Source organism: Micrasema longulum, unplaced genomic scaffold (genome assembly GCF_059751315.1).
Source record: "Micrasema longulum isolate JH-2025_06_02 unplaced genomic scaffold, ASM5975131v1 h1tg000578l, whole genome shotgun sequence".
NCBI lineage: Eukaryota > Metazoa > Arthropoda > Insecta > Trichoptera > Brachycentridae > Micrasema > Micrasema longulum.
In genome coordinates this window covers 291269-318353 of record NW_028277774.1, presented here as the reverse complement: position 1 = coordinate 318353, position 27085 = coordinate 291269, and the positions used below count along the sequence as shown (strand labels likewise).

The following is a 27085-nucleotide window of genomic DNA, read 5'->3' as shown; positions in this document are numbered from 1 at the left end:
CTGTTACATATACATCTCGGTATATTTGAAAACCTTAATGTAAAATCTATAAAACAACTTTATGTAAAAGCTATGTTACTATATGAACGTAAACATTATTCTCTACCTTCCGTTACAAATACAAGAGTTACTATATACTCCACGCTGTTGGTGCAAAAAAATAAAAAAATAAATACAACCTTCGGTCAAAGAGGATTGGCTTACTACTCGGTTAAAGTGTACAATCTACTTCCATTATCCATAAGGACAGTTAATAAGTTCTCACAATATAAAATTGCTGTTAAGAAATGGATAGTGGAAGTGGATTGCACACGGATCGATTAGTGAATCAAACCAAATAGGTAAAATGTGTGTACTGTTTATGAAATTTGTTAAATAGCTAATTTAAGGCATGTTTCACTCTTTGTCAAATGTTTCCTATGGCCCAAACATTATTATGTATAAAAAAAGGATACAAACAATGTAAAAGTATAAATAAATAAAAATATATAACGTGATCACTCTTATGCTTCAAGTGTCAGTCTAGGAACAATGAAATATTGCAGTTTGAATAAAATTTCATTGAACCAAGGACCTCGAAAACGATAAGCAATCGCGCCGACCGCTACACAACGTGGCAGACTTATCTTCTACTGATTTATTTATTCAAGTTTTTCACCTAAGACCAGCCATTGAATGAAAAATCGAAGCTACTCATAAGTTATTACTAAAATAAATAATAATTATTCTAAATTATAAATATTATGAAATTTAGAAATATTTTTGTAAAACAAGTTGGGTAATGCTTCGAGTTGCGATATTTCGTTAGTCTTGTCGGGACATTCTAAAAAAAAGTAACAAAAAAAACCATTTTAAAGTGATTTTTGAAAAATGTAATAGAATTATTTTTCTTTCATTTTGTCGTGTTTCTTGCAGACAACTTGCAAAAGGCTTTCTGACTGTACATTTCTGACGATTTTACTTTTTTGCCCTTTAAAACTCTGCATCAAATTTCATCATAAAATTTACTCATATGCACTACAATATTTATTCCAAAGTCCCTGGCAATAGACGATTTCTTTAACCGGTCGTCTTAGCTGACATAAATATTGATATAAGTAATGACGGATATTACACTTTACACTATGATGTTTTGGGCATGAATTGATAATAAATAAATACTTGCATGATTTCAACAATTGATTAGATCAAACCAATTTCTTTTTCATACCATCTATTGACTTTTACTCCATCAACCTTTGTAAAAGTTCAAAGATACATGCATTTCTGAAAGCGTTTGCCATTCAATATACTCGTAAACTCTTGTGTAGCTGTGATATCACACTAGTCAACATACGACAAAAGACTTTATAGATCTCTTTTTTTTTTTAAATAATGAAGTTGAATTTTTTTAATCTACACATTTAAATTTTCACACCGGATCTGGATAAAGAAATTTGTGTAACTACGCTGGATTTAATACAAAAAATATTTATTTCGATGAATGCATGTCCGCCAATACAGCAATAAAACTGTATAAGAGAGAGCACGAATATATGACTCATAACAAGGAAGACAGAAACGCTGTTCTGCGGCCAGTGTTTGTGTGAAACAGATCAGTCGGCCATTGACAATGATGGGAGACGCACGCATCTAAAATGAGCGCATATTTATTATTTTCAATTTTTTTTGCTATATTATTTTTTATAAATTATGGAAAATGAATGTAAACAGTATGTTTTTTAAATATTTTTAAGGTCTGAACTTTAGAATACTCCGTCTTTAGCTTGTGGGAATACGGTGTCACTTCACCGCGCGCAAAAGAATTGTTTACCACAGTCGTTTAAGAGTTAATAGTCAGTACGGGCTTGGAAAATTTTTGTAAGTTACAGCATTGCTGCGTTGTGCAAGTTTGAATTAGAATAATTTAGATTTTGTCGAGAATAGGGTTACGGCAAGCAAACGCCTGTCATATGACAGGCGTTTGCCGCATTTGACAGGCATTTTGAAACTTCGCGCGAGTTCATAGCATAGAGAATAATCATGACTTTTAGTGGGATACTGAATCCAGAGGCTAGCATTTGCGGCATTTGGATCGGGGTTAGTGAATCCATTGATTATTTTTTCAGAATCTACCACTTTTTACCAAAGACAGACATTTTAGGCACGCTGTACAGTCATCCCTTAATTTTTAAATGATTTCCCTAATTAGAGAAAAAATCTAAAATATATTAGAACATTGTTATACTACGAGATTTAGACATAATGAAGGATTATTAATTCCAAAGACATTAACAAATATGGAAAAACACAACTCAAATATGTGGTTCCAGTTGTAATCAATTTGTTATCAAATGATCTTAGAAATGGCACTACCAAAAGAGACAAGAACAAAATAAGAGAATGGCTATTGGATTAGGAGTTGTGTCGTCCTCGTGGTGTAATGGTCAGTGTGTTTGCCTACCATGCGAGAGGTCTCAGGTTCGGTTCCCGACATAGCTGATATGAAACATTTATTGAAAAGGGTGTTTTCACACCAGAATATTTCATAGTCTCTGGGCTAGTACCTAAAGCGTAAGACTGATCATCTTGCCTTTATATGACAATAATGGTCAAGATACGCTGTGATTGGTGTACCAATGCAGTGCCCTATGCATCATTAGGTGCGGAAAGGGGATGATAATGATAAAAAAGACTTGATGCCTATTATGTACACATTTTAAATTTTGGTATTCCTGTTTTGTACTTCTTTTTTATTTTAAATTCTTATCTTGTAATTGCGATATCGTGTACTTATTTTTGGTTTGTTTTTTATTTTTCTTAATATTTCTTTTTTTTAATCATACAGTTAAGTTAGTGTTCATTATTATTATACAAATAGTACAATCATATGTTTTAATGTAAAGGATCTTGACCGATACGCCATGTAAACTGGTTTGGAGTGTCCTGTAATAAAATAAAAATATATATTTTGATGTATATATTATAAAGTAGGTGTTCTGAACATCAGTAGCTCAATCACAAATAACTATAGACGTGCTAATAAGCAACGTGATAATAATTTCTCACCGTGGTTGTTTATCGTATTCGCGATCACTGCAACATCCGTGAACACCTAATATTAAATGTCAAAATATTTACGTTTCACGACGTATAATCCTGCTGCGCAATCACATATTTGAATTTTACCGATGTAAATATGATAAATATTCCAAAAGTGCTATTTTTATTTATTTATTTATATCGCCATAGTAATTGTAATTTATTTTTCACTTTTTTATACAATATATTCCTTACTATTATGCTATTGCAATATATTGTTTTATTTTTTATAGTAAACGCCGATTTTTCACCAGTGAACTGTATTTATCTACGAGGAAAACAAAAAACAACCCAACACGACCGTTGACTTAGAGATTACACACGCGTTGACTTATGACTGCGGTAACTTAAGCATGTTCATTATTATTCATTGTGGTCGCTCAAATGCTTAGCATGTGTCCAGAGATGTATTCATATTTTTAAAACAAGGTGTTATGTAAAACGTAAAATCTAAATAAATAAATATGCAAATTCAATAATGGTGAGAGTCCCTTACGGATGTCAACCTTAGTAATTATGTATGTCCGTAAAGCTTTAATTTTTAATTGAATCAATTGAGGACTCTTTGGACTTTTACATTTTAAATTAAGATTGTACTTTCTTATTATGCGAGTAGCATGAAGGGCTATTTTCTGGAGTATGCAAAATTTTCACGTAGAAATTGCCTGCGTATTTTTTTAATTTCGATTTGTCAATTATTAAAGTCAATTTTTACAACACGTTTTTAATCAACAACATTTTGGGTTTTTTCGTTAACTTTCTACGACATTTTTCAAAATTTTCACCAATAAAGGTTTCAGTTTTTTAACTTCACAAAAATCAGCAAATCAAATTTATATATTCAAACATAAGCAGAATGGTGAAAGTTACACAGTGTGTGTAAAACGACTACTTAAACCAGCCAATAAAAGCTAATGAGCCCCGTTAATACCTAGGCTTCCATATTCTTTTCTCTAAAATGTTCTCCATCTTTGTTTTAAGACGTTGACGTTGTTTTTAGGTTAACTTTAATATCACCACCTTTCCAAAAATTACATAACAAACTCGGAGAGAACTAATCTCAGTTTTCATCAACCAACATGTTGTTTAGAGGCAATAGTTAGCTAAGCTCAGTATGGGTCACTAATAAAGCTTGGGTAATTATTTACTTAAGAAAGCTTCAGTAGCTAACATATATGAACAAGTTACACGCTATTCCAAACAAACTTCGTAAACACAAATATAATATTTACCTTAGCAAAAGAGATTTTTCGGTTAAGTACATAAGTGAAGTTCATTGATTAGCTTATTTATTGTATTATGCAATGCAAAAGAGAGTTCATAGTAATACAAAATTAAAAGTATCCTTATGTTAGAAAATGCTAATTGAAATAGAAAAAATTGTGAAAATTCTTTGTACAAGTTCGTTGTAACAGTCCAGACATAGTATTACGAACGCAATTTTAATGCGTTATAGCGCGTATTAAGAACGTAAATGCGTTATATGCGTATTGAGAACGTAAATACGCACTATAACGCGCTAAAATTGCGTTCCTAATACCAGCTCAGAAACAAAAGACAAGTGATTTTTTCTCACATTAAATAGTTTAAGTAGGTAGGAAGAAATTGCCTAAAGGCAATATGCTCGCTCTTATATGAATACAAAATTAATTTGTACATAAAGCGTTTAATAAATAAATAAATACTTGAATCCATAAATTTGGAAAAACCAGTGACTGGTTTCATCGCTTTGGCTACATCTTTGAGATGGATATTTTGACTATAAATAACATTGAACTTCTATCAATAATTTTCACTTACAAAACTTTTTTTTTAAACAATGCAGCAGCAGAAACCCTAAAATGACTGAATAAAAATATCAATACAGAAAAAAAAAATATTTTTATGTTTTTTTGTATTGTTGATAAACTACCCTTTTGTTCATCCTGACTTAAAACAAGACAAAAATCCTATGATATTTAGACCTTTTAAAATAAACTAGTGAGATACATTTTACAATCGTGTAATTTAATTCGTTGTTTTTTTCAATCTTTAAATTAGTCCATGTCATTACATTTTTCACTGTGGAAAAAAAAAAATATTTTAAAGTAGAAACTGAATTTCAAATAAACGATAAATTATACAATTTACATTTCTTAGGCAATTAATCATTTGAACGTAGTTATGGAGAAAACAGCCAGCCATAGAAATGAGAAACTGAGATAATACCACTTTTGTGAAAAGTGTGAATAATTTGCATTAGTTTTTTACTTTGGCAATTGATAAATAAAGTATGCATTTGTTTTTTTTAATACAAAAAATTATTAAATCTTGTTTATGAACCGATTTAATGATTTTAATGACAGCCAGATCTAATATTGAATGAAACCTCATACAAAATCTAAATTTATGAGGTGACATAAATTTTTATGACATTTTGACATTATAAAATGTTCAGAAGGTGATTATTACAGGTTTTTGTATTAAAGCGGCCTGGCTGTTTTAGGCAGAACATAGAATTGGCCTGCTTGAATTCGATAAGACGAATATCTCATTTTTCCAAAATTGCGAACTGGCTGCTTTCTACATAACTACGTTCATTTTTGCTTCTCCGAACTGTAATTTATGGTAATATATAAAGTTAAATGTATATATATTTAAATATTGGCTGAAACAGAAGTTTTTTGAGATGTGTTTTATAGAATCAATCAGCAGATAAAATTTCTAAAGAATCACATTAATTCTCTAAGTAAAAAAATATAAAAAGGCACAAATTTTCCTCAACGCCGCTGCATGTCTTTCTAAAAGCAATAAGTACTTTATTCTTTTTAAAATGTTTGTCAGTTTCAATAAATTGGTAGGTATAAAATTAATTTGTTTTGTATTTTACACTTCCAAATGTAATAATACTATGGAATTTAATTTCATTTTATTCAGACGCTATTTTAAAGTTATAAGTTTTAACTTATCCTTTAATTTAAAATTCAATACAATTTCAATATTTCATTTTTTAATATATTGACATTTCCATGTTATTTGATAATTTATTACGCGATAACGCATTAGAACTCAACACGGCAAAAACCTTAAATACGCTGTTTTTATATTGCGTCTTACTTTAAAATAACAGCAAAAACAAGAGTCCACATTTGTTTATATGTGATCCCTTTTAAAATAAGATAAAACTAATTTATTACTCGAATATCGCAAATAACAAAAAGCAAATATTCAAACTATTTTCTATCCACATTTAAATACATCGGTTTTTATCTTTTATTTAAAAAGGGTATCAGAAATAATACAAACTTCTTTCGTTTGACTTTGTTTAAGATCTAAATTTCAAGAACATGTTACATCGTCATATTACATATTAAATGTCCTATGAGAGCAATCTATAAAAATCAACATGAAAAACAGTCGAGGGCATAATGTAAAAATGCTATACAGAATCTCATATGCCTTGAGATGAAAAAGAAAATACACGTCAGATTTAACAATACTAATTCATACGCCATATTTTTTTGACAAGCAAAGCAATATTGTTTCATTTTTTAGCTCTTAATATTTACGAACTTCTAAATATTTGAACGTTTAGTAGAAAACAAAATACGTTGTTTTTAAAGATTTTTCTGTTCGAAAATACATTATTTTATAATTTAAAATTGAATCGAAATTAACGCGAATATTTGATGAAACAAATTAAATGTGCGTTATAAAAATAAACAACCACCAGGTTTCATTTATTTAGTTTATCAACTTTAAAAAATAATATTAAATAACAGAAATATTCACACATACAAAAAGACATTAAGTATAGCTCTTAAAGATTGCTGATGGAAACAGTTTTTCAGCGAAACTATTGTTTTTTATTTTACGATGTGAATTGTGTCTGCGTTTATTTCTTGTGTTTTCGTGTAATATTTTACAATCTGGAGTAAAGGTTTGCGCATGACATGTTTTAATTTTTTTTTTAAATTTACTAAAAACCATCATCTTACGTGACGTTCAGGACTGATCACTGCCCATTTATGTAAAAAAAAAATGAAACCACGTAGTGTACTCATGTAATGCCCTACTTTCTATAAACGTTTTCAGGAGTTGCCTAGTATGTAAAATAATTTGTATCAGATATATATCTTCATAACAATAAAGGTTTTAGCTCTTTGAATTTGATAACCCATTCTTATTCATAAATTGAACCATTATTTATTTAACGTCATCATCACTACCCTATCCGCAACAGTACACCAAATGCAACGACTCTTGATCATCTCTTAGGTAATATAGATTATCAGTCATATAATCATAAAAAATATTTATTATTTTTTGGCATTTTTGTCTTTATTCTCAGTTATTGAAGTAACAGAAATTATCTTTGCAAAGTATTATTTATTTATTTATGAATTCATAACAAAGTTCCTAGCCCTATTTCACATAAAGAAGTAAGCGGGAATCATCAATTTTAGTAGAAAGTTAAATTGAGTTTTCTGTATACAAAATAGAATATGAATACATTTTTCTCTAACCATGATTAATTACAGGTTACCGACGAAGAGTAAGTATACACGTTTTTGTAAATAAATTTCGAATTCACTTTATTGACAGTCAAAGATAACAGTATTTTGAGTTTGTTCAAATTTTTGTAGACAAGGACTAGATTCAACTCCCCGGGAAGCTGTTAATATTAATATATTACAACAGAGATAAAGAACATTTTAAAGAAGGTAACATAGAAGTCTAGGCATCTACAGGGCTTATGACCTAGCATTGGCTGGTTCAAGTAGCCACTTTACGCACTGTGTAACATTCACCATTCTGCCCATATTTAAACATCAAATTCCTTCAACTCTTTCACCTGTTGATGTTTGTGAAGTTAAAGAGCTGAAACCTTTATTTATACGGTTGAGATTCATTTAATTGAATTGATTCACCTACATATTAGGCAACGCCTGAAAAATTTATTAAACCAGCCAATGATAGGTCATAAGCCCTGTAGATGCATAGACTTCTATATAACCTTCTTTAAAATGTTCTTCATCTCTGTTGTAATACGTTAACAGTCAAAGATAACTTTATTAACTTCTCATTGTAATCGGGGGGCCCAAAGTACATAAACAGTCACGTATTTCTCAACATGAGCTAAACAAAAAGCCCTGCGTTGAGTTGGGACTCATAATACCACTAAAAATGGGAGCACATTTCATAAAACAGAAATAAAAAATACATTTTGTTCAAGTATGACACGAAATTTGTAAAAAAAAAACATATGCAGATGAATTATTCATCAATATTTATCTTATCGCCTTTAAAGTAATCACTCTTAGAAGCATGCGCCAACGTTTTTTTCAATCTTCATATCACTTAACGTAGGCCGATATCGGAATACTTTTCGGTTCCCTCTGCGAATTTTTTTATCACCTCAGTCGAGTGAAAATGCTTTCCGCAAACCGTTTGTTTGGGTTTAGAGAAAAAGAATAAAATTAATATCTTGAGCGCAGTTCTTTTAAATGTTGAATTTTGGTTCGTGTTTGAACATTACAGTGAATGTAGAAGGAAAAATAATGTAATTAAACCGTAATGTAAATCACATTTTTGTGTTTGTCTATAAAATGATAATTCTTTATCATTAATAGAAAACATGTTGCATTATGTGTGTACCATTTTTTAATCAAAAATAAACTAATTTATATAATGTCTCGCAGCAGTCTCAAGCAATATATTAAATTAATATTATGCAAATTATACACCGAGCTTTCGATACTGGTAAGTTATGTTTCAATCGTTTAATAGAAAATGATTTTATTAAATGAATAAATTATAAGCACAAATTAATGAAAACATTTCGGACATAAAGTGCCATTTGTAAGCATCGTGCTCCAACGGAGCCTTTGGTAATGAAATATCAAGGATCGGGGGTACGGTTCTAGTAATTATACTGGAGGGACAATAACCGAACCTTCCATTAGAAATCGGAACCCTTAACATTTGGGAATTGAGGGGAAATATTCAGAATAACACCTTAGTTGAGCCGAATGAAGCCAGCGGGTACCGCAGTACCACAACGCATTAAAGTAACTGAAACTATGTTATCATATCACTTTAATTGACAGGTAGTGGTACTGTGGGTACTGTCTAGGACTCTGGTTCAGGAGGTCCTGAGTTCGAACCCCGCTCTACCACAATTGTTTTCCTTTTTTCTGACATGATTATTTACTAAAAGAAATTTGCCCCCAATTGATATGCATGGGTAAATCAAAATTACGCATTATTATTATGAGAAAAAAAACGATTCAGGGTGTTTGGAATAAAATTCTAATACTTTATAATTAAAATAGCTTCTGTTTTACAATGTAACCGCAAGACATAAAAAAACATACAGAACTATTCTCACATCTCAAAAGGTCAATTAAAAGAGTTTAATTACGGGACAGAATACGCACATTTAAGAAAAATAATGTCTCATGTTTCTGGCTGTTTTAAGTGGTCACTTTACATTTACACACCGTGTAACATTCACGATTCTGTCTCTGTTTAAATGTCCACATTTACCAGCCAAAACCAGCCAATGACCGGTCAGAAGCCCTGTAAATGCCTAGACTTCTATATTCCCTTCTCACAAACGTTTTCCCTCTCTGTTGCAATAAATTTTCAATTTTCATTGACTCCTTAGGTCGTGAAATCAATGATACAAAATACTCTCATATTTACATTTTCACCATTTTTTTTTGTAAAAACTTACAGAGATTTCACTCGTTAAGTGAAACTCGTGCAATTATTGATTTTTGCCGATAAGTATTCAAATAATTAGATTTGAAGGGTGGACTTGTAACTACCCGATGATTGAGGTTTGGGCAACGTTCCGTTGCCAGCTGAAAGGGATGAATATTCAAAAATGAAGTTCTGAAATGAGCTTCATTTCCCGTGACTGAGAATTAATTTAGCTACTTCCGCCATTTTATCTGTCGTTTTTGTCTCTTTTATTCCGAACGCTTCAATGAGCTCCCACTCTTCATAAATTACAGTGTTTTCATTACAAAAATCCGTACTAAATAATCGCCTTAATGGGGATTTTCAACAGTTTTATAGGGTGAAAATTAGAATTCTGCTTAAAATTCTTGTGTGTGAAATTTTTCTCACCAAATTTTTGATCGTAAAATCGTTTAAAAATTATTTGCACTGATCGTTTGTTGTTGGGTGGAATCCAACGAAGTCACCATATATTTTTATTATTTTGGATCTAATTATTATACGTTTTTTTTTATATACAAACGACATTTTGTAAATGTGCATAAACCTCATGGTCAGGACTAAAGATAAGGCAATTACTCCATAACCGGTCGACGTAAAGCTCTTCATTTAAGAGATTGTTACATATGTATTAACAGAAAAGGGGTGTAACAACAGTTTTACAACCAATGACTTGTAAAATAGACCCATTACTCAAAGAAAATATAGCAAATATCGCGTTGCCTTCAACAATTTTAACAAAGACAGGTGGCGTATCACGACACACATGCAATCATTAATTTAAGAAAAAGATAATATTGAGATGAGTAAAATTATATGTTATTTTTTGTTAAATGAATAAATATATACTTACCTACCTCTCAGTTTTTCAGTATGTTTTTCAGTTTTACAGCTAGCTTCTGGCTAGCTGTTTGTTTTAAGTAAATACGGTATTTTCAGAAGTTGCAAATAGCTTATATATTTGAAGTGGATTTTTCACGATTCAATTTTTTACAATCAATGTATTCAAAACAAGTTTTAAGTTATAATTTTCGGAATCAAGGTTCGTAGGTTTTCACGGCCTTCAGAATACAGATAGTGTTTTTCTGGGTTATTATGCCGTGTTTGTGGGCTTTGTATTGCCGACGTTTCGGAGCACATTGCAGTGTCCATCTTCAGGGCTGAATGTATACGTGTAGTTTTTAGTGTGTTTAATTGTGAGGAATTTGTACCGTGTCGCAGTCGGGCAATGTATGTGGTTAAGTGTGTGGAGTTTGTACCGTGGGCTTTGGAAGCACCGGGTACCATGAGGTTCGTAGTCGTAACCCATCATCCCTGTTTATGTTATTAGGATGCTTGTATATTTCTATGGCTTCCTTTATTAAACGGGCTTGATGATTTTTGGGCTTTCCAAGGACATTTGGCTCAAATGAGAAATGCCAGAAACATAATGACAAGAATAAAAGAGCACAAGAGTGCATGCAAGTTGGGCTACCCGGATAAATCAGCTCTTGCAGAGAACTACATAGAAACAGGGCATAATTTCTCATATACAAGAAATATACAAGCATCCTAATAACATAAACAGGGATGATGGGTTACGACTACGAACCTCATGGTACCCGGTGCTTCCAAAGCCCACGGTACAAACTCCACACACTTAACCACATACATTGCCCGACTGCGACACGGTACAAATTCCTCACAATTAAACACACTAAAAACTACACTTATACATTCAGCCCTGAAGATGGACACTGCAATGTGCTCCGAAACGTCGGCAATACAAAGCCCACAAACACGGCATAATAACCCAGAAAAACACTATCTGTATAATTTTCGGGTTTAAAAATGAGCACATACCAAACGGCTCGCTGTTGGCATCACGTCATTTTGACGTCACGCGTTTATTTTTATTATTTATTCAGATAATAAATAAATACAATTGTTTTAATATAAATTGAATACATATAGTTTCATTAACGTTTCCCATTACGTAAAAGAAAAAAAAACAATTCTTGTGTACATAATGGGAAGTGACGTCTTACAGTAATTTCTATATTTAATTTTTAATTATTACTATTTTTAATTAAACATATAAATTACAAAAAAAAACGGTTTTAACAATCAGTAGATACTACACAAAAAAAAATATATACAACTTTTCGTTTCTTTTTTAAATATGTTGTATCTGACTGCACTTTTTATTTCCTTTGTTCATTTCATTGAAGAAAAATATTTCTATGTTAGTATAATAATTCCCGCCGACTGCGTTTCAAATAAACCTTTCGTAAAAATTTGGCGCCAAATTGTCAAACGCGCCATTTGTCCCATAGGGCGCGAAACGTCTCTTTTTCGGGCAATTCAAAATATGCATATTTTAAAGTTTTGTCGAAAATTTATATGATGTCGCACGAAAAAAATATAAAAACCCTTTTATTTACTTATTTTATTGGGCAAACAAGCAGTATGTTCAAAATATGTTAATAATTAATGTAGGACACCTGTGCACACACCAAAAAAATGTTTGCACTGAAGATTCAAATTAAATTTTCATCGCAGTTTTATGCCTATTTAAAAATAAAATAAAGGTGAAAACACCCTATTCCTGTATTTCTTTTAAATTATATTAAAGGCACGTCACAGATGTGCGTCACTAAAATTATGACTAATTTAATAAAATGAACATATATATTCTAAAGTTATAACACACGTTTCATGAATTTCACTAAAAATGAACGTTAGTTTTTAGTTATGGTTTTTAAAGTACATAATATTTTTGTGTCCACAAGAAATTATACAAGTCTGAAAAAAAACTTATTAAGTAATAGAGGTTGTCAATTTTTTTTAAAGTTCGAGACTAACAATTAGCAAAAATTGACATTTTTGTTGCATATTTTTATGTTTTTCCATGATGTATTTTTGTATCATTTAATTTGGCACTCACTCTTATGTGGCATATTATTTATTACTCCATAGTATAAAGTGAGATTCTAGAAACTGTATCTCAATTATCATTTCAGCTATGTTTATATATATATATATATATATTCATTTTCTATTGATTTCAATGATGCTATTATTTTGTATATTTGATTATGTATTAATCTAAATTTGAATGATTTTTATTTTAATATTTATATCTAATTATCATTTTTATGTTGTATTCTTTAGAATTTTATTTTTTATTACTTGTACATTGTTTTTCTGGATTATTATTTTATTGCATTACATATCAATATAATATAATCTAATTAATCTTACTATTTTTTATTATTATTAATTATAATGGCTTGACACGGGCACAGCCTAAAAAGCCTTAATAAGTTCAGTATATTTAAACAAGTGTTATTTTAAATGAATGAATAAATAAATAAGTTATTGAATTAAATAATGTGAACCTAAAAGAAAAAAGGTCTATTTTAACTAAATATAATTTGATATTGCTAAAAGATCTTTGCATATTTTGTAAAAGGCTTTGAAATGTATCATGTATCAATGCGCATTATTTTCTCAAACTTGTACATTCATTTTGCCATCGTAAATTTCTAAAATTGATAATGTTAGTTGAAATAGTTGATGTTCAAAACATGAATCCTATGAGTAATCCATATCACTATTTTCTTATAACATAAATCGAAACATCTATAGGAATAAACGAAAAAAATATTTGTGGTTTGAATGGTTTCTTTCAAAAAAATTAAAACATTTCATTTTTAATGTAAGTGCAACTCAACAAGATTTCAAGGAATTTAAATATTTATTGGTATACCCTATACATTACGTTCAGTATACACAATCACTTTTATTTTAGTCTACAGTAAACCAGTTATAATTTTTTTATTACATGAGTGTGATATATTTATTTTTATTAATAATTCAAAACTCAAATTTGCCGTCAAATTTGAGTTAAATATGCAGAAATATTCCTGAATACAATTTATATTTACACAGCAAAAAATTTTATTAGTACAAAAATTTGGAGACAAAAAATGATTTCTTACAAGCGATAAAAATTAGAGCATTTGATTGTGCGGCAAATTTTCTCTAAAATGTTTAAAAAATAAATAACAATGAACGACTTTGAAATGTCACATGTTTTTGTGAACAACAACCAATAATTATAGTGTTGTTATGTGTTGTGATCGATTTCCGGTTTTCAGGTATCCATTTTTTTCAAAGTTCACTGTTTTTTAACAGGTACGGGGTTCACCTTTTAAACTTCAGGAGAACTTACCGACTTGAACTAGGGGCGTCACGGGCGGTGTAATTTTAACATTATATTTTTATTTATAATCTTAGCGATGATAATATGGTACGTTATAAAAAAAAATATATCGTTGTTTAGTTTCATAGTATTTTAACAAAAAAAAAAGAACCACTGAGCTTTCTCATGAGCGGCACAATTCTTTGAAATATTCATATGACCTTAAAAGCAAAAATGCTTATATTGTACTCTAAGTTTTTCCTCAAATTCAAGAAATAATAAAAACACAATGATATTATGCCATTTCTATCTCTGTAAACATCTAAATGGTACAATTAAGGTTACTTCAAGATTTGTCTTTGTTTTTCTGAATGGATGTTAGTTTACTCATAGCGCGGCGTATGTGTAAATGTTCCTCTGTAAAAATGAGTTATTTTAATTTACACTTTTTTTCTCAGGTGCGTTATATATTTTTTTAAGCAGTCTATATTTTGTTTTCTGTTTTACAAAAACGAAATAAATTTCATGACTTTATTTTATATTCTCAATTTCATGACATTTATTAATATTCGTGTTTAAAAACGCGCGAAATACTTTCTTTACACTTTTAATTTGCATGACTTGCTGATTCCAAATAAGAAGCTCTTTTCAACTGTTAAAAATACAGCTTTTCAAACAAAATATAAAATCCATCCGAGATTTTTCCAACAATTATTTTTATCATTTTAAACAACGAGTTTCAAACTAAAGCCTAAATTCTATATTTTATTTGGAAATACGTTTTTCCTTGGACTAAATAGAGTTCAGTTAACCGAATTCATTTTTTTATCTTACCTTAATTTCATTTTGATATTATAAAACAATAGAGCCAGATTTGTGACTCCCAGTCCTCTGATTTTGTAGATATTTATAAATTTCAACATATATCTACTACCAACTGAACCCGTCAATGCTTTGCTTAAGCTAGATTAGCGTATATACCCATATAAAGATTAAATAAATTCCATCAAAAATTTATGGAATTAAGCTAAAATTATGTTTTGAAGTAAAGTAAACGTTAAACTTTACTTTAACCTAACTAAATTAATATTTTTGGTAGTTTTTAATAAAATCATCGAAAGTTTAAAACACATAGACGCACCCTGAACACTCTTAAATTATTACAAACGCTTAGCCATGCCCAAGGTATATTTAGTCGTTCTTTAACCACCAGCCGGGTTTTGATGTGAGCTTGGCATTTAATTTGAAATTAAAATGCCTGATTGTGTTGAAAAACTGTAAAAACCGTTCAAATAAACGTACAAAAATATGGTGTAACTTTTCATTGGTAATAACGATTTAATTCCAAAACATAAAATAATTGATACTCAAATATAGAATATTGTTTGTAAATGTCAAACTCTGCTTTTTTACCAGCAAAAGTGCACTTAATGTAGGCATACGATTTTCAAAAATGTATTTAAGTAAAATTAGTGGTTAAAAACAAAGTTGTTTTATTTATTTTATCAGTCAATATTATTTTAGCACTACCGAAAATCCAGTAAAAATAAATAAATGCGTTGAAATCATAAGGAATTAGAGAAAGAATTTGATTAAAATCCATAAAACACTAATGTTGCTTATAAACATTCATATTCAAACTTTGTTTGAAAACAAAAAAATAACATCCACCTATTTTTAAGTATGTTTAAGCCCTGGAAGGTTGATGAAAAAAACATTCAAGCTCCTAACTTTTTTTTCTACTGATCAGATTGAATACTTTAAGAGCTATGAAAATACCCAGGGCAAATCTCATTATTTTGGAGAAAAACGCACGTTAATCAGTCCAGTAGCTATTGATTATATCTAGAACACACTTACAAACATTGCTTTATATATATATTCATATAGATTCTCTTTTTCTCCAAATTCGACAAAAGCGTGTTTTGTAACTCAGTTATCGACTCAACTATCATAAGCAGTTATCAAGACCTCAAGGTTTTATAATACGAAAATGGCGCCATGTAAGTTATTTATAAAAATAATAAAACCTTTATAGAAACGGTTTTTGAATATTAATAAATGTGTCTGTGTTACATTCACAAGGGATAGAAAAATTCTTAATTTTGATTACAAACTAAACAATAATGTACTAATGAGAAAGCACGAAATTAAAGATCTTGGGATTGTTTTAGACTCGAAACTACTTTTTGAGTCACATATCAATAAAATTACCTCCAAAGCATTGAACATGTTAGGTTTCATAATTCGAATGAGTAAACACTTTGATAATCCAAAGGCCTTAATTTCATTATTTTATACGTTTGTCAGAAGCCATTTGGAATACGCATCTCAGATATGGAATCCCTAGTATGCCATATATATAACAAGAATAGAAAATATTCAAAACAAATTTATTAAGTACCTAAAATACAAAACCGGTATTTCTTAAGTATCAACTCTTACTGCCTCCATCTACCATGGAATCAGTCAATCTTCTCTATAATACCGCAGTGTGTGCGGACCAACTACTGCTTCAAAAAATTATGACAGGAATATTTGACTGTACAGAACTACTTAGTTTAAAAACAATACATGTGCCAGCCAGGATTTGTAGACGGTACCACCTGTTTCATGTACCAATAAGTAAAACATCGTATGTTAAAAATGCTTTTTTTCGTAGAACTTTTTCAGTGTACAATACACAATTTAAAGATATAGATTACACAAACACCACTCTGTCAGATTTAAAATTTACACTAAAAATGCATTATGTAACTTGGTAGACATTCTAATAATAAATATGTACATCTGCCTCCCCTCCTTATCCTCTCTTCAAGCATCCTTATCCTAATCCCACCCAATTTACAATGACTTACTGTTCTTAAAAAAAAAATTAAAAAATCTTTGATTATTGAACAATATTTACGAGTACATGAAAATAATATTTTTATGTATAAACTCATATGTATTTATTTAATATGTAATATATTTCCTTTACTAACTTTGTATACTTTGTGGAAATTTGTTATTTGTTCTGAGTTTATACACTATTTTTGTTTGTTTACTATAAATATGTATGTAGAACTGTTGATATCCCAAGTAAAATAAAATAAAATAAAATAGTACATACGCACCACCGCACTATGGAAAATGGTAGAACAACTGCATATCATAAGATATTTTTACCAATGTTGCTTCTGACACATTTAAATATATTTTTTAATAGTTTAACAGTCAAACTATAAAATAATATTGAAGTTTTAAATTAAGTAAATATGTTTTTTTTAATGCCAAAAACTGTATTTTTTTACGAATACCATCTGAAATCTGTTCACTTCACCACTTTAAAAATTAATTTCTTTTTTAACTTTGGATCAATAGACAAAAAGTATTAAATATATCCAAAAACTTCATCTTTTAAACATCATAAAATAACTGAAACATTTAAAAAAATTCTTTATGTATACATTGAAACAATTATACAATTTTTTTTTTTTTAATTAAGTTCTCGAGGCTTTTGACAGTTACTTTAGTAAAACGTTACTTTAGTAAAACGTTATTTTTTTTACATTTTTTTTTGCACCACAACAGGCCAGGAGGCCTAATTACAGTGGTGAATTACATCACTGAGCACCCAGGCTTGAGAAAAATCACATTTTTAATTTTTGTGTTCTCACCGGGAATCGAACCCGGAACTTTCCGTGCGTGAGTCAAGCGTCTTGACCACTACACCATGGAGGCCGCCAACCCACGTACTCCATGTTTTACACTTACTGTTGTTTTGTAGTTAAGGCATTCATAAAAAAAAATGTAAAAATTAGCTGTCAAAATTTGTCTATCACGAAGTTATTATGAAAAATGTGACAAAAGTCAGAAAACTGACAAGTAGGCTGTTTATTAAAAATATTTTCGAATTAGTTTGTTATTCATAATTAAATCATTCATTGATATGTATTCGTCATTTTGTAATAATAATAATAACTCATCGATATTACAATCATTAGTTTGTACACCATTTTCATGTTTTCAATATTATTTTTAATATTTTATTGTACGAAATTAAAAATATCACAGTAAAATTAATTATATTTGAAGCCTTTAAGACTATTTTATATTCTCGTTTTCTTTTTTATATACCTCAAAAAAAAGCGTTGTTGACTTTTGATCGGAAACGGACCTTTATTTTCCATAGAGTTGGGGTAGAGTGGGATTTGAACCACGGACCTTTGGTCCGTGAGTCCGAGACACTAGCCACGGGACCACAACCCGATTGAAAAGCCTTCTCGTTATTATACGTATAATGTCCCAGTGTTATATATCATACATATCTTTGCTTCCATTACTACTGAGTGCTGGTCTTTTAATTAAGTGTCAAGTTATAATACCATTAAATTCTAATGATTCGGAAAATTAATCGCCGTAATTAGTCACGTGGCCAAGAATACCCCAGGCTGATAGAAATCAGAGAAATAGTCACCAATAAATTATGTTCCTAATCAAAACTTATTTTAAAATTACTATGGTGGATAACAATGTTTTGAGTAAGTCGAAATTTTCGTAGATAACAACTGGTTTCAACCCCCTAGGGAGCTGTTAATATTAACATATAACAGCAGAAATGGGGAACATTGAAAAGAAAGAAATATAGAAGTCTAGACATCTACAGGGCTTATGACTTGTCATTGATTGGTTTAAGTGGCCACTTTACACACTGTTTAACATTTATCATTTTGCCTTTATTTAAACATTTATATTGTTTCAATTCTTCCATCTGTTTTTCCAATGACAGATCATAAGCCCTATAGATGTCTAGACTTAAATATCCCCTTCTCTTAAATGTTCTTCATCTCTGTTGGTATGTGTTAATATAAAAGATAAGTCAATTTTTCAGAAAATTATTGATTTGAATTGAATATTTACTTTAAATCAAAAATTGATTTGCCGCATATATCAATTTAATTTTTACATCATAATTGTAAGGGTCAAATTTAGTACAAAACTCTAAAAATTACGTTTAAAGAGTCTGCATTAGTACAAAACTTTATGGTTTTGGCAATACTAAAATAAGAATATTTTACCAAACAATAAAAACACGGGTTATAATAATAATTTCCACCTATTTGCTTTTCATAAAATTTAATATTTATGCGTTTTGTACTCTATCCTTCGTTCACAGTGATTTCCTTGGGGATAGTGAAACCTGTAAGGACTTCCACACTTTTTTAGAAAATAATATTTGTGATTTATACCTATTTAGGAAAAGTAATTTTAAAAATATCCTTAATTTAATGATGATTATTTATTTATATGGTTAATGTTGTGCACATAGTGCTATAAAATTATTATTTCGTTAAAAAATCTAACACAGCACCGTAATTTCTAACAATCAAAATAAGGTGTAGTGAAAATACATTTGATATTTTATCATTCATGTATATGTTGTATTTTTTGTGAGTTTGAAATGTGGGGTGCGGAGTTTGGTATGTGGTATATGGTGTGTGGAATATGCTGTGTATTATGGGGACTAAATGTTGTTTTGATAAAAGGCTAATATTCATATTAAAATCAACGAGTCACGGCTTCCGTATCACAGACTTAGCAAAGAGCTCAGTATTAGTAAAATGCATTTATTTATTTTTGGAACAAGGCAAATTTCTAGTAACACAAAACAATAACTGAGCCAGTAATTTTTTGTCGCTGTTTTGAGAATGTGAGTTACAATAATGTTGAGTATTTTTTTAAAAAAGAAGCGAAAAATTCGACATCAATATATATAGATAGAATGAAAATTAAAAACACGAACTAAATAAAATCAAATGCTGGGTATACATGATCTAGTGCTGAGGTCCCCAAGCTTTTTTGTCTTGTAGGCCCCTTGCCGGTATTTCATGTTTTACGTAGACCCCTTGTGTTCAAATAATTTAGTTTTTTATTCGTTTTCTTTAAACGTGTTTTTGAAGCAAACGCAGAATATAAGTAAATATTTTACTGAGTCATTGCAACATTGATAATTATTATTTGCCTTTGACATAACACACATCTACATGTTATTAGAAATAGTTCACGGATTTTAAAAACATATTTTATAATACATATCTCAAATACGTATTTTGACATTGACGAGCGAAAAATCAATTTGAAATCATGTTTCTAGTGAAACTTGATTTGGTAATGGATTAAAAATAAGTACAGTTATATTTGTTGCACATTTGTTGATACGCCATCATCATAACATTGATCAATGTTGTAAATCTTAACTTAAAATACAACAAAAATACCTACGTGTCATTCGAACATAAATTCCAATCATTTTACGAGAAGGACGTTTGACAGCTGAAGTTACGATGTCGCATTCGATTGTCAACGTCGAGTGCTCTGGGGCACTCGAGATAAAGTCGATTGGTTTTCAATCGACTGTATTCGTATGGGTGGTTCAAGAATGCTGTCACTCGTCAAATCACGGAAATCGTATACGATTCTAAAGACGAATGAATAGACCATAAGGCCCCTGGATATAATTCGTGAATTACGTAGATAATCATAACGAGGTAAAGAGCAAAAAGTATTGTTATCTAATAGTTATTTATTATTGAGCTGTAAAAATAATTCCAATTATAAAACAACGATAGTTTTGTGTAAAGAGGCAAAACATGAAACCGATTTTAAAAAACGCTTTGCAATACGTGACAAAATACGTCACACAAAATCATCATTTGTATTGTCATGTAACATTTTTGAAAATAAGCTTTAGTTGAGAATATTTTTTACGGTCATACTTTGGGATTTGGATGACTTTAGTAACTGTTTATTACTTTCAAAAGTGCTGTTAAAAGTTCGGCCATACGGAGTAAATGGACGATGAAAAGTTTAATAAAATGAGAAATTGAACCAAGCGAGAACGGCTAAAGTCCGATAAGATCATATCGGTTTTTTTTTTGATAAGTATCTGACTTCCAAACATGAGTTTTTATGTTTCATTTACAACTAAACTGAAATGAAATATTCATTTACTCGTATTTAGATGTGATTTTTTTTATTTTTTAAAATGCATATCTTGCATTAGAGGCGTTAAAATAATCATCGTATTTTAATACTAAAATTATTAATAAAGACAAAAGAGAAATAAAAATGATTACTTTTAACAATAGTTTAAATAAAGTTATCTTTTAAACCACCCAATGACAGGTCATATGCATTATAATCGTCTATATTTCCGTATTCTCTTTTGAACGAGGTTTTCCGTCATTTATTAAATATACGTCTTGAAGAACTGCGCTTGAAAAGAAAAAAAACTTTTTTCAAAGATTGAACTTCGGATTTTCAATTCGTTATCTTGCTACATTTCCACGGAGTGACAATATGTCATACTCAAAAGGATTGTTCGCATTATTTTATCGTTAAAATAAACGTATTTATTGAGATATTATACTGCCAGTCGATGTAGAGCAGCGCTTATTTTTCGTATCAAGATATTTCAATTTCTAGACTCATGAATCCATTAAACTCAATAATCCGTAAAATGAATAAGGCCTGTTTTCCCCAGTAGAGCCTGCGTCTATTTTATGAAATGGCCACTTATTTTATGAAATAAAACTACGCGTTTTATGATATACCACTCGAACACAGTATACGAAATAAACATAAAAATTAATTTAATATTTTCTACGTTCTTTTATTTTTATTTTTTTCTTTAACTTATGTGAATCATTTTGCTTATTACCTTGGTAAATTATTTTGCTCTTTTAATCAAGTCCCAACTTAAGAGAAAATTTATTTCTAGCATGTCGGGATATAAACAAGAAAGCAGAGCCGTGTAATTAATGCAAATAATTGTAGTAAAATTTATATTTACCAGGGGCGAATGCTCCTTATAATCGATTACATGCATCTTACCATATTTTTTTGACATCGAAAGTAATGTTTTACGTTACAGTATTATTAGGAAAAAACACATCACCAAAAAAATATGTTACTTTTCTTGGGTAAGTAAATTTATATCATATTCCTTTATTCTATACAGCGACCAGTTGCGCCTCTATTGGCCAAAATTATTACTACTGGATTACACGAGATTACTCGGCTGACTTGAAAACACTAATTCAAATATGTCTTCAAACCTAAAATTTTAGAATCTGGTTCGAAAAATTACACTTGCGACTACCGTAAAATCTTGCAGCTTTCATTAATGCAATTTAGTCTTTCAATACTTCTTCATAAGGGCTATTATTCTTTAAAATCAATTTGACTTACGACAGTCTAAGTGAGGTGACATTATACGCACTCGTTATGTGTAAGAAAGAGATAACGAATATAATTTTTATGTCTTAACACGGAAGTTACAATAATAAGTAAGTAATTGATCATACATATGTTTCGGTGGTTTGAAAGTTAATTTCCTTTAAAATAAATTAATATTTTGATATTTTAATCGAAGCAAATTGATATTTTAATCCATAATATAGTATAAATCCTTTAGTGGGTTTTAAAAAACAAAGATTCGCTAATTGTTTTTTAACTGTAATTCGTTTTTGTGCACACAACGACATTTGAATATTGTAGGTTATTCTTCAGTATCCTTTTAATCTTTAAAAATTAAGTTAGAGTTATGATAAAAACGTTACTAGTGTAAAGTGTTAAGAATAAATATATATGAAGAATTATAAAATGTTTAACTTATGTCGTTTTGTGAATAATAATGTAGTATAAAAGTCGATGAAACAATGATTCTTAAAACGTAATTTATGTTTTGTTTGGTGAACTATCGTACTCGGTAAGGAATACTTTAAAATTATTTCGTTTTTATCTCATTCATTAAGAAATTGTGTTTTATTTCAAGACAAGTTACAATAGTCAGACTTAAACAAGATGCACCGGTACGCTAATGAATTATCTAGTTTTAATTGTGACTTTTTCGACGCTTCACCCAGAACACGTAATAGCTGTTCGGATGGGTCGTTGCTTTCTAATGACGAAGGCGGGGGTTCGAATCCTCAGTAGGTACCAAATTTATTTTACAATTATGTTTTTTTTCAATTGTATTATTTAAATCAAATGTTTGTGCTACATTGGAAAATATTTTTAAACTTATAATATTAGAAATTAAACACTGATTTGAGTCTACTGAACACTGTGTTCAGTAGACTCAAATCAGTGTTTGATTTCCAATATTTTTAGTTTAAATATGGAGTTCTACAAAATAAACACCAAATCAATCAATAAATTAAGAAAATATTTTTACTGAAACTATTTTTTTAAATTATTTATCAAATATATGATAATTATTTAACAAATATAAAATAGACTTGTTTTTATATGCCATACTACCACTATGGACATTGTATCAGAGTTTTCGTAGCTTGCCAATTTAAAAACGCACCGCTCGCACTGATATGTACCTACTTAATTGAAAAAAAAGTATATAAATTATTTGGTTGTCAATACAAAATGACTTCGTATTAAATAGGTATATTCTTCATAATATTGACGGATAATTTTGTATCATGAGTTTTTTTGCGTATTCATGTTTTTTTTTTTTTAAATTTAATTGTGTTTTTATATTTAAAAGCTTACTTTACTGTCCCAAAATTAGTTACGTTTGTAGTTTCTGGGAATACAATGTTTTTACTTAACTGCTTTTGTTTCGGAATAGTACGCCTTTCGTCGACTCATGTTACAAAGTCCGAGTGTTATGACGTCCGACGATACCGTTTTTTAATACTTCAATATAATATTTCACAATAGTCACATAATAATTAATAGGCCTATTTTACCATAGTATAATATTGGTGAACTCTTGCATTTTAAAGGTATTGTCATCTACAGACATCTACTGAAGAAATATTCCACAAATCACAATTTATGACACCAAAGCAATTGTACGCTAAAACAATACTCGCTTACAGATTCAAAAACTATTCTTACTCAAATGAAAAACATAGCCCCAAAAATACAACACATACAAATAATACAATCACTAGATCTTCAACACAAATACAACATAAATAAATACAAACTAATACCACTTTCGGACAAAGTGATTTTGAGTATTATGCAATCAAAATCTATAACGTACTTTCACTGTCTATTAAAACAATTAGAAATGAGAAAATGTTCAAAAAGGCTATTAAAAAAAAGGGTAGTTAAGCTGAGTAGAAGTGAAATGGATTGTCTCATTCGCGCAAAATAATATTGAATAAACTGCTCCAAAAATGTATAGTTCATGTTATGGTTTTGTTTTTTTATTGTACGTTTTATAATATTTTATAAATAATATAGGTGTACATAAATTAAATATTAACTTATATACGCAGTAAATTATTATGAAAATAAAACTTTTTTATAAGTGTTTCACAATTGTGAAATTGTGTAACACTAATAACAAAGGTTTATTTTCAGTGTTACGAAGTGAATGCCGGTTCAATTAACAATATAATATACGCAGTGTTTAAAACTGTCTGAATATTTTCTTAATTATCTCTATATAAAAGTATTCTTTGTTTATCCTCACATGTAAAGTATATTGTTAAGTGTCCTCGGCACGGGCAACCCCAGTGAGGTCATATTATTTTTATTATTAATCTTTGTTTATAATGGAAAAAAATGAATTAATATACAACGATATCAAACTCAATCTTAAACAAAATAGTTTTTTCAATAAATTATAAAATATTTTCTGAAACCAGTTTTATTACACTAATTAATATTGTAATACTAAAAGTTTATTTTGTGTTTATATTATTTTACGTTATCTAATATAACATATCCATCCATACGAATATTATAAATGCGAAAGTGTTTGTTGTGTTTCCTTCACGTCTCAATAAAACAACTAATTTACATATTTTTTGTATAGGCATAGCTTGAGAAGGGAAAAGTATAATAGGATAAGAATAGGATACTTGTTTTTCATTCCAAATTAAAAAAGTACTTTAAAAAAAAGTTATTTCAAAATAATTTGAAAATAAGTAGGCGTGTCAAAAAAAATCCATTTGAAATTAATTCTTTAGATGTCTATAATTGACTTGTTTTATCTATGGTTAGTTTAGTTTGCTTTTCTTCTCGGTTAAGTAGTAGAATTTTGGATCTGTGAACAGAATAACGATACGACGCTGACATCGCCATGGACTAACTGATAGTCGTGTTTTTTATGGTGATAGTCGAAAGACCGGCAATCAAACAAGCTATTTTCTGTCCCGAAAAAATATACCGTTTCATCGGAAAAACTATTATTGCAAAACGATTGAACTAATTTATTCCTCATACCGTGTGAGCGAAGCCGCGGGTAAAAGTTTGTATATATATATATCAACGTTTTATACTTTATTGTTATTGTAATATTTTATTGTTGTAATTGGCGGAACATAAATAGTTTTGGTCTGTGATATTGGCAACTCATGAAGGAATTTGTAATTTTTTATTAGCACCTATAAACTGTTCATATTTACATCTGATGATGGGTAATTCAGAATACCCGAAACTAGTTGTGTTATAATATATTAAACTCTTATGTGGTAAAAATAACAAAGGGTTTCATTTTAAATAAATTTAAAAGGTTTTTTCACAATGTAAATGCTGAAACAATAAATAATATAACTAATGAAGGACTGAGAATTCACGGTTATCGAAATGTTCACTATTATTTTACGAAAATTCTATTAAACCTTAGTCATGTCAATTAGCAACAACAAAATTTAACCTTAATGATATCGTTTTAAAAACATAAACTCGTACCGTTATCTAGGGACATCAAACGAGTAACGACATGGGGTAATTGCAAGATGTTATTTAAATATTTACACGATCCCTCACTCTGGGAGACCCTCAATTATGAATTGACATAGTTTCAAGCTGCGTGGGCTCATAAACTTGTGCTACACATGCGCACGTCACACTTTTATACATGAATGGGTAAAAATTCGACGTTCCAAAGGCGAAAAATTGCAATGTAATGTAAATAAATAATATGCCCTGAAAAGAAGCATGCTAAATTACAATTTCAAATCTAATCCTTCCGCTGCAACCAAGACCTTAAAACAACGCACTTTTTAACTTAATTTGATTGTTATGTGTGTTTTAATAATGGAAATTGCGGTTATGTGTGTGGTTATGTAGCGAACAGGGTGGAGGGATGAATGTGTAAACAGTTTTTGCCCCCTCGACCTCTCGCGTGAACATGAACGGCAACAGTTGTCGCATGGCATTCAACAGTTTCTTTTTACGACACTTGTCTGATCAAAATAATGGCAACATTATGTGATATGAAACGATTCTCGCGTTCACAATATAATAAATTCGTTTTTACGATAATTAGGAAAATATAACATATTCGCGTTAAGTTACCGCGCAAGAAATACGGGCATGATTGACGTTTTGCAGGCAAAAACTTCTGTAAGAATCCTGAAACCATGCATCATCAGAGCCCTGATTACATTAGGAAGGTAACATAGTTATCTTCAATTGTCTAAAAGCTAAAATCGAATTATCGTGTAAGTTATTTTTAAAAAAAACGTGTTCAATTATAGGTTACCGACGAGGATACTTTAAATTTGTATGCAAATATACACTTTTTGTGCAGAAAGATTAAAAATAACCTAATATGATTCTGTTAACTTTCCATTTTAATCGGGCCCTATTGGTAGATAAAAGAATGATGACGATTTTTTTGTTGTTGTTTTCGGGTCGTGGTTGCGGGGGGGGGGGTGAAGGTGGTAAGGGTGGCTGACCTAGCGCGAGCAGCAACAGCAGCAGCAGGCTGGCAGCCATCCTCCGCTAGCGGCGGGCCGGCCCCCCGGACTGGTCCGTCATAAGGCGGGATCACGGGGCGGGCGGCGCACGCATGGCACTACACTCGCGGACACGTGTGAGGCCGGCGGCGGCTGGCGGCGTCTGGCGGCTGGCGGCTGCCGCGCGACGGCGCGCGCCTCCCCGGGCCGCGCACGCGCCGCCCCGCGCCCCCGCACAGGTGCAAGCCCCGCACCCGTACCCGCAACCACCATTAGCATTAGCATTGCGAATCAACCACCCATTTGCTAACTGCTAAACTTCCATCTACATAAAATCCTGTATTTCTACCAAATAGCTGACGTGTCGGATGAAAATACCTGACGCGTT

The 27085-nt window shown here is 30.3% G+C and overlaps 1 protein-coding gene across 2 annotated transcripts in view; it reads right to left on the bottom strand.

Moving 5' to 3' along the window:
• Positions 1–26865, bottom strand: part of nAChRalpha6 (nicotinic acetylcholine receptor alpha6) — a 447337-nt gene extending 420472 nt beyond the window's left edge. For both annotated transcript variants that reach the window (XM_088228339.1, XM_088228340.1), the window contains exon 1: positions 26698–26865. In XM_088228339.1, the coding sequence (XP_088084465.1) occupies positions 26698–26737 (40 nt within the window). In that variant the 5' untranslated portion in view covers positions 26738–26865. The remainder of the gene's footprint in view (positions 1–26697) is intronic.
• Positions 26866–27085: the final 220 nt, after the last annotated feature.